This window comes from Sesamum indicum, linkage group LG8 (assembly GCF_000512975.1).
Source record: "Sesamum indicum cultivar Zhongzhi No. 13 linkage group LG8, S_indicum_v1.0, whole genome shotgun sequence".
NCBI classification, from domain to species: domain Eukaryota; kingdom Viridiplantae; phylum Streptophyta; class Magnoliopsida; order Lamiales; family Pedaliaceae; genus Sesamum; species Sesamum indicum.
This window is the reverse complement of record NC_026152.1, coordinates 15,480,883-15,489,939: the sequence shown is the minus strand read 5'-3', so window position 1 is coordinate 15,489,939 and position 9,057 is coordinate 15,480,883. Positions and strand designations below refer to the sequence as shown.

The following is a 9,057-nucleotide window of genomic DNA, read 5'->3' as shown; positions in this document are numbered from 1 at the left end:
AGCAACGGATGTCCGCCATGATCGACCAGCTCCAAATCCGCGACAGGTATATATTTATGTATATGGATGCATATCCATGCCCTAGCTCATTACTTCTCTGGTTATTTGGAATTGAAGCTTTTTGCTAAAGGAAAATATTGAAGCATCTTAGTAAGCGGTTTAGGATCTTTGCTGATATAATGAAGCGCATTCGCTTTGGACTTTTCCAACCAGAAAAGGAGAAAGAAAGAACAAATAGGGGATGACACGAATTCCATGATAAATAGCTGATTTTATTTGGCTTAGGAAGGAGCAAAACTGATTTTTTTCCCCCTCTTCTTTCTTGGAAAACATGATGTATTTCAGTTTTTGTAGCCATCTAACTTAAGGCATATGGTGGTAATTTCGAACCACTTAAGTAATGATATATGGAAATGTAAAGACTAAAATGAAAGGATTTACTCTGTCAAAGTAGATCCAAAGGGAGAATTGTTGTAAGCTCAAACCAGCAAAATAAGCTTGGGTTTCATCCTCGGGTAGATACTCTGATACTTAAATTTGCACTTTGCCTATTATGGGAAAAAATGATTTTTTCAATTATGTTACTGAAATTGAGATCTCTATGTACATGAGATTTTAGACCTCATCAGCATATGGCCCCTTGGATCTTCAGTTCAATTGTAGTCATACTAGGAGACATTAGCCTTCAGTGATCTTAATTGGCTATTGTAGTTCATGTGTCACATTCTGGTGATGCCTAATGTCTTATATAAAAATAAAATTACCAATAGTCACTAGTTCCCCCACTTTTTGCGCATGAAGTCATTGCATGCTCAAAGACTATTTCAAGATAACTGTCCATTATGGCATCCAATTATGCTTGAAAAGTTTGTTAACTTTGGCCTATGTTTGGTGGTGTGCTCCGGAGCCCTTCGGTCCAGTAGTCCCATTTCACCTCCTTATAAAATTCGCCTTCATGTTAGGTATTTATTTCCCTACTTCCCTATAGCAAATTAAAGAGAGATAGAGAAGGGAAAGCAAAAAAATATTGTCTTCCATAAGCTAACTAAGTAGAGGGGAATTAAGCGAATAGGTCAACAAGGTGTAACATGAGTTGGTCCAGCCCTGCAAAGACAGGTTTTTATTGGCTTGTGAGTGGGTTGGCGTGATGTTTGTTCCTTGATGTTTATTAGGCTCAAAATTAGGAACACAAATCGGTCTAGTGAATCCCAGCACGAAATCAGGACCAACCCAGTTACAGACTTGAAGAACATGTTGCGTTTAGGTTTCGAGTTGGAGCGCAAACCCTGAAGCTGCTGCAGTAGGTTTTGACTCCAGCCCGATTGCTGGCTGCTAATCTTTTGGCTTTTGTTTTGTCTCCCACCCATCAGTTGTTCCAATAAACAGTTAACAATTTGACTGTTTTACCTTCCAAAGGATCAAGTCAACTGTTGGATGAGTTAGTTTTTAGAAATGTAGACTGATAGAGAATGAGAGATGAATGGTTTGTGCTGTAAGTATCATAAAAACCAACTATATCTATAGGCATTTAAGAAATTGAAAAACTATATATTAGTAGCAAACGGTCTCTTTTAAGAATTTAAGAAATTCAAAAGGAAAAGTAACAACAATAACTAAGATAATTTGTAGGCTACCAAGTAGTATGCAAATTAGATCATAAAAGTCAATTTGACCATTGATATGCACAATCGACATTTTGATTGTTGCATCTTTCTATTTGAAAAATAAAAAAGAAATAACAGACCAGCAAATAGTTTATAAGGAGATGACAAGTGACTGAGATGGAATGGTTTAGCAGTAAAAGCCAAGGCATTTGCATAAAACACTGTTTTTGCTTACATTGAATGTGATAGTTTTCTCTAGATGCTTCCCAAGTGCACCATAACTTCATGCACTAGAAGTTGGGGCAAGTGATGGCATTGTTTGGAAAAACTAGAAAACAATATTACTTTTAGCTTGTAGCTGGGCTTGGGCACTTTTGATTTATTTATATAATAGTAATTCCCCTTCTAGTTCTCTTGAATGAAGCGAAAATTTAGAGAAACCAAAACTGAGACTGGATGTGCTTTTTGCTCTAGTGGATTCTAGGTAAATGACTCAGGGTTGTTTTATACCCTTGTATTCTAAATTCTTGTTTAGAAATGGGATATGAATGAAAATATTTTTCACCTTAAGAGTAATTTGAACTTTTGGCATACAAAAGCACAGAGAAGCTAAAATTACAACTTACTACCAAAAACTCATTTCTGTGTGTAATTTCTTCTTGTTCCGACTTCCGCCAAACTTCCGCCAAACTCAATAATATTTTATTGGTCCCCCTGCATTATGATCGGGTCTGCTTGGGCTAGAAAAACAAGACCTGGTACAAAAAGTCTCTACTTCATGTTTGTTGTATATAAGCAATTTTGAAATGTTAAATATTCAATGACTTAAAGTGCTTCTTTATGGATTTCAACTTGGTAAGGACCATTCAGGTCATGTCTAATATTATTTGAAGTGGAGAAGCTAGTTTCTGGCTTGACACATGTCGATATCTGCCAAGAAGTTGAGTGTGTTGCCATAAATCCATAGGAAACAATTGAAACTAATTAGATTTGAGACTAATTTATGTAGTAAGAGTTGGATCAAAGAATTCATTAGGGATTGAAAAGAATCTGGAAAAAATGTGTCGCGAGATGATTCAGCCAGATGTTGATATGATTAGTTACAGTATCTCTATTCCTTTCAGGATATTTGCTAATGCAGGGGAGACTAATTGCTGCTGACGTAAAATAAAATGTACCAATCACTCGTACACAATATGAAAGCCACACATACTAATTGTCCTACGTACATCCTCATGTGGTTAATAAATAGAAGTCTTTCCTCTTTTTTCGCTTTTATGGAGAGCTTTTAGGAGCTCAGTCTCTCTTTACGTGGATATGACATTTTGGCTCTTTTGGTTGCTGGTGGCATTTGTTAATGTGTAGAACTTGATATCATGAGACTGCCCAGTAAATGGATGCATTTAATTATTTACACAATCATGGTCTATCCTCTGCTGGAAATCTTGATTGGTCAGGATATTCATATGAAATTTTTCATTGATTAACTTGTAACTTTTTCCGTTTGTTCCGTTTTTATCTTTCTTTGCGCTGAAGATATGGAACTTGATCATTTGTTAATGAGATTCGAAGAGACACAGGTAATTAAATTAATATGGGTTAACTCCGACTTCGTTTAGTTTCATTAGAATTTATTTCTTTTGCTGTAGCAAACTATAGCTCTAACTGGTGGAACAAACAACATATCATATATTTCTAGTCCAATGTTGAAAATATGTGATTTTTCATCTGCAGTTTAAGGATGTATAATTCCCTGGTGGAAAGATGCTTCACTGATTGTGTGGACACTTTTCGGCGCAAAACTCTAGACAAACAAGAGGAGACGTGCGTTCGGAGATGTGCTGAGAAGTTCCTGAAGCATTCGATGCGTGTTGGCATGAGATTTGCAGAGCTGAACCAAGGTGCTGCAACACAAGATTAACTTGCATTTCACCTACAACAGCATTCTAGGAGACTTAATTATGCTCTTGTGGGAGCAATCTTCAGTTTTGTGATGTTCACTCTGTGATATTACCATTATTTAGGGATCCTTTGAAGTTCAAGATTTTATTTGGTTTTTGTATTGCAGACTGAAAAATAAGATGAATATTGCTCCTTTCTACTCTTTTGGCCATGCTTATATATAAGATCTTTTAAGTTCATTCCACATGTGTAAGGTGTTAAATTTTATTTCAACAAGTGTCTTGAAGCATTTGGATGAAATAAGATTTTAAAAGTTATAATATGTTACTAAAGACAAACTTGTAATTAATTTGAAAAAGTTGAATTAACTTGTTATATTTTTAAAATAAATTAGAATTTTTTGTTATTTCCCAAAAGCGCTGATAAAGTCTACTTTGAAACATTTCATAAATTTTAAAACATCCTGTAAGATATTTTAAAAACTTATAAACTGACCCAAACAATATTTAAATCATTGATTTACTTTTCCTATACTAGTCTATTGATTCAAATGAATGCTAACAAAAAGGATATATGATGTTCACAAGCCCCATATTTATTCCTCACAAACTCTGATTAATTTGATTTCTGCAAGGTGGATACAAGATTTGATGCAGCAAAAGCAGCAGAGCCACCAACTACAGAAAGTAGAACAACCACAACCTGCAGACCTATTTCCCAAGGGTAGTCTTCCGGCACCAAGTAAACACTGGCAGGCCCCAACACCAGCAGAAACAAGCTCAGACTGAGAAGAGCTGAAGGCGTGCCCGGATCAGTAGCCGCTGAAAGCACCCCCAATTCTTCTGCCTTGGATAGCAGGCCGAGCCTCTCTATTGTCGACAACGATAGCCCAAACTTCTCAGCTGCCGATAAGAGGCCAGCCTTCTCGGCCTTGCTGAGGAGGCGCAGCTGCTCCACCCGTGTCAACAGCTTCACCGGCTGCGCGGACGCTGAGTATCCTACACGAGGGCCTGGTTCGCCGAGAGGGAAAACAGTTGTATTCTACATTCGAGCAAAGAGTTTGGGAGGTTTTTAGAGGATTTTTATTGATTGAAACTTGTAATAAGTTCATATTGCATCTTGTTTTGCACTTAACCTATAAATGCTGTGCGTGTATTTCTGTAGTTAATGAAAGATTTTATACACGTAATGTATATAGATCGTAAACTGTAATATAAGATGCAATATATATGAATTTGCTATAGAAAATTCAAATTGAAGTTGAAAAAGGATACAGAAAGAGCAGTACATTGCAATATTAGAAACATACATGTAGTGATATTGAAGAATCTCCAAGACAGGGTGAACTTTTGCCTATACTTTAATTAGGAGACAAAAATAAATCAAACTATTCAATACTTAATTAATATTGATTGATGGGAATGCATTTGAACTCGATTTATTAAACGTAACAAACCAAATTTGACCAAACTTTTTTTTTATTTAATAAAATATACTTAGAAATATCAAATTACTTGAGTTCGACTCGTATTTGATCTAATTAAAATTTATTTAAACTCAATTAAAAAGCAAATCAAATTCAAATGTAACTTATGAAGTTCGATAATAATTCAAACAAATTTGAACAATGACATGTTCGACACGATTCAAATCATTTACCATCCTCAAACTAACAAAAAAAGGCACACATACTCCAACTTAAGTAGTATTTTTTAAAATAAATGAAGAATTAGTAATAAAATCCTACTAGATAAGAAAATCAAATAATTGAGTTGTCCTAATTTGTGTCAACTTGAGAATGAATCAAAATAAAAATAAATGGAGAGATAAATATACCTTTTTAGAGGAGAGAGTAGTGGTAGTTGTGGTAGAAGGAGGAGCATTGGGCTTCTGGGCAGCCATTAGAGGAGGAGAGTAGACATTTGCTGCAGCTGCCAATGCCATAGCCCTGCACCAACTGATGGATGGATGGATGGATGGCTGATGATCAACACTCAACACTAACAATTTCCCACCACACACACCTGCTTCCCACCTTATCAATTTGAGTGGACCAATTTATGCCCACGTGGCATCACTTGGTTGGACACTATGCTCACCACCATCATAATATTCAAAATGGGATTATTAATTATTTTAGCGTGGTTCTCTATTTTATAAAAATAAAATAAAATGATACTAGATTTTTTCTTAAACAAAATATTGATTGATTTCATTAGTCAACCTTTATTCAATTTAAATTATTTAAGAAGGAAACAACATTTCATTATTATCTTTTAAGATTTATTTAAAAATTATTAAAAATGGCATTATTAATTCTTTTGGAAAAATATTTCGATTACGTAGTGATATAGCATTAATGTATTCAAAAATTATAAAATTGTAAAGTTATTGATGGTAGGTGAAGATGATAATTTTACCATCAAATGTGACTATATACATCAATCACATGATAAATGTATTACACGTTAATTCAAATTTCACAAAACTAGATTTGCTTTCAAACTTGCCGTCAAAAGCAATCTGAAATTAAGGCATACGAATCTGAGCAACACCAAGAAAATGATTCAAAACAGACAGGACTTATAAGGCAAAATAAGAATACAGCATTGACAAACAACTACCATAAGACAGGACACCCTAGTCAGTGACAAAAAGTGAGAACTCGACTCCTACGAATATTCATGCAAGAACAAGATAGAATTAGGAGGTGAGCGGATCCACGCATGTCTTAAACGAGAGTCGTTAAGATCTTAACGTCCAATGAAACAGATGTGGGACGTCGAGAAAGACGACGATTGAGTTCAAAAACGCAAACGTCTCCATCCTTGAGCTTATTGGCTACGTAGAAGTCATGCCAGCCTCTGTCCATTCTGCCCCGGAGATTAGGAGTTTCTTCAACCAACACTCTTACACTCCATGCTCTTCTCTCGTGATCAGGGCTTCTTAAAGTTACACTTGAGATCTTCTCCAGATTATTTGATCTCATAAATTTTACTGGGATCGTCTGAGATGTTCGAAAAGGGAAACAATTACAGTTTATGAAGGCATATAGATGAGAAAGATGACTGGTGAAGTTTAAACTCACCACTCTGCCTTGTTTATGAGCATGATAAGGTTTCATTGTGAGGATGAAATGTGGTTTTTTGCTGTGGTATGAAACATGACCTGATTTCCCTGCAAATATGGGACAAATTAAGATTGTACTAAAACAATAATGTATGAGTTACATACTCCTGGTGTTAGCAGTGTCTTGATGACGATGCTCTTTCTTGAACTCAACAAGAAACTCTTTCTCGCAGGCACTGGGATCAAACACCAAAGCATTGAAATGCAGCTGACCAGTGTGTTCAAACACAACAAAGTCTCCAACACTCAGCCCATGCGCACACACAAACGCACCCCATCCATCTTCCAAGCTCATCATCCCACCTCCCACGTTTCTGCACACCTTCATCTTCCATGTTCCTTTCCCACTTGTCACTATTGCCTCTCTTGATTTCTCTTTCTTTAGCTTCTTGCAAAAACCCGGTGGCAAATTCTGTAAGAGCAAGACTAGTTAATTTGTTTAGATATATGTTTTTCAACAATACCATCATCATGTTCAGAATCAGACATACATAAAAAATTAACCCACCAGTTTTTGCTGGAAACCAGGTATCATGACCTTGAAGAAATGCCTTGATGCTGCAAGTTTTTCTGCCATTTTACTAATTTCACCCAAGAAAGCAAGCAGGGAAGCAAGTTTCGGTAGTATTTGAAGGGTATACAGAACAACCCATTACCAGTGTTAATGGTTTTTTGTCTGAAGGGAAGACATGAAGATATATTTACATTTGAGAGGTCAAAAGTCCTTAATGATTACATTTCTATACAGCAAAACAAGAATTATTACAGACTAATGAATTATAACAAGAGAATAGGTGGTAATTATTGCCTATTTTCTCTTCCTCCAGAAAATGAATTAATTGCTGCTACTTTTTGCAACTTTCTAGAGATATGTCAATCAATAGAAATTTGAGTATTTAACCGTATTTGGACAAGAAGATTGGGCTTATGCAATGGAGAAAATAGGAGGGAAGATTGCTGAAAAGCCTTGCAATTGTGGTGATGGGGGGCCTCCTCACCAGACTTGCTGGAAATGTTGAGAAAGTTGAGCCTTTTAAACATCCATGACACCACCACCAAATGGGACAAGTTCAAGTCTATCTAATCATCGACAGTGACCATCCCTGCCTGCCCAAATTGGAGATACAAATGATCGAGTTGTGTGGGTTTAGATCATCCGCTGTGGACTCGGCAATGCTCATACAAGAGCAAGAGCAACAAAGATGCGTTAACCTATCCATTTCGAGATACATTATATGTATTATGCAATTTATTTTATTATTTATAAATTTATGTCAAAATTTAGTAATTCTTATGAATTAATCTAAAAATAATGATATTATAATTATAATGATGATGATGATGATGATGGTTGAATAATTTTAATTATTATTTTATTATATATATATAATTAGATCAAAAAGTTTAATCAATAATTATGATATCTTAAAATTCGAGCACCCAATTCATACTAAATTTAAATATATACAAGATTGTGTCTATTAAATCATATCAGACGGTATGGAGGAATACATTATATCACCTTCTGATAAACAAACTAGAAAAAGAGGAGTTTAATTCATTTTGTCTTATGACATGTTGGGTGTGTTATGTAATAAAGTTGATTGTGCTGGGATTAAATTGATTATATTCTACATATGTTGCTAATTTTGTCTTGTTTGAAATTATACTCAAGCTACATGTATAGGCGATGTTGATTGTTTAAGTTGCAGACTCATTCTTCTGCTTACATTTTCCAAGTATAGATCTTTGTCTGTTAAGGCTAGGTTCAAATCTTGCATTTCAATCAGATGGGGCTAGTATCCAGTTCTTTCTTCACCCGTAGATAAAAATAAAAATCGTATTTTGAGGTTGTATAAATATAAATTAAAAATGAATATGACATGTGAATTAATTATAAAAAAATTTATTTTATGGCATTTGATAGACACACGTGTAATCTTACTGATAAGATGATAAATTTAATAATGCTGATAATGAGATTACATATGCGTGTGTATACTCCATAAAGATTGAATTATGTGTATAAATAGAATTTATTTTAAGTGTGATATTTACGAAAAATATAATTATAATATGGTTAGAAAGTGCTATATATATATATGTACATGTATATAAACATACGATTTCACTGTTGATCAGTAGAGAGAATTTGAAACAAATTAGTTCAAGTTTCAAGATACAAAAATATTCTCTCTGCCGATTTGGATATTTGAAACGTCAAAAGTCTCGATAATTATTACACCTACCACATAACTAATTATTGCCTGTTTTCTGTCTTCAGAGTTGCAGGATTCTATCCAACTTTCTGGATATGTCAATTCATCATCAATTTTATTATGCTTTTCACGTTTTTCTTTTATAAGTATGATGTCTTTAAGAGATTATTCATCGTCTCTTTTTACGATTTATCTTAGATCTT

The 9,057-nt window shown here is 34.7% G+C and overlaps 3 protein-coding genes across 3 annotated transcripts; 1 reads left to right on the top strand and 2 right to left on the bottom strand.

The window, feature by feature from the left end:
• LOC105168871 (mitochondrial import inner membrane translocase subunit Tim9) lies at positions 7–3,750 on the top strand. The gene is made up of 2 exons (XM_011089056.1): positions 7–46; positions 3,339–3,750. The coding sequence occupies exons 1-2, from the start codon at positions 9–11 to the stop codon at positions 3,523–3,525; spliced, it is 225 nt and encodes a 74-aa protein (XP_011087358.1). The 5' UTR covers positions 7–8; the 3' UTR covers positions 3,526–3,750.
• On the bottom strand, positions 3,998–5,526 carry LOC105168870. The gene is made up of 2 exons (XM_011089055.2): positions 5,343–5,526; positions 3,998–4,547 (listed from the first exon to the last, which is right to left on the bottom strand). The coding sequence occupies exons 1-2, from the start codon at positions 5,448–5,450 to the stop codon at positions 4,122–4,124; spliced, it is 534 nt and encodes a 177-aa protein (XP_011087357.1). The 5' UTR covers positions 5,451–5,526; the 3' UTR covers positions 3,998–4,121.
• On the bottom strand, positions 5,984–7,420 carry LOC105169393 (B3 domain-containing protein Os01g0723500-like). The gene is made up of 4 exons (XM_011089787.2): positions 7,144–7,420; positions 6,741–7,047; positions 6,595–6,683; positions 5,984–6,513 (listed from the first exon to the last, which is right to left on the bottom strand). Exons 1-4 carry the CDS (start codon positions 7,210–7,212, stop codon positions 6,238–6,240), a joined length of 741 nt encoding a protein of 246 aa, XP_011088089.1. The 5' UTR covers positions 7,213–7,420; the 3' UTR covers positions 5,984–6,237.

Bases quoted from the DNA above. Each gene is read 5' to 3' on its own strand.
- LOC105168871 (XM_011089056.1), top strand. From the start codon at position 9: ATGTCCGCCATGATCGACCAGCTCCAAATCCGCGACAG. The intron at 47-3,338 runs GTATATATTTAT...TTTCATCTGCAG, and splicing joins CAGCTCCAAATCCGCGACAG to TTTAAGGATGTATAATTCCC.
- LOC105168870 (XM_011089055.2), bottom strand. From the start codon at position 5,450: ATGGCATTGGCAGCTGCAGCAAATGTCTACTCTCCTCCTCTAATGGCT. The intron at 4,548-5,342 runs GTATATTTATCT...GCTCGAATGTAG, and splicing joins CTACTCTCTCCTCTAAAAAG to AATACAACTGTTTTCCCTCT.
- LOC105169393 (XM_011089787.2), bottom strand. From the start codon at position 7,212: ATGGCAGAAAAACTTGCAGCATCAAGGCATTTCTTCAAGGTCATGATA. The intron at 7,048-7,143 runs GTGGGTTAATTT...TTGCTCTTACAG, and splicing joins CTGGTTTCCAGCAAAAACTG to AATTTGCCACCGGGTTTTTG. The intron at 6,514-6,594 runs GTGAGTTTAAAC...CGAACATCTCAG, and splicing joins CTCATAAACAAGGCAGAGTG to ACGATCCCAGTAAAATTTAT.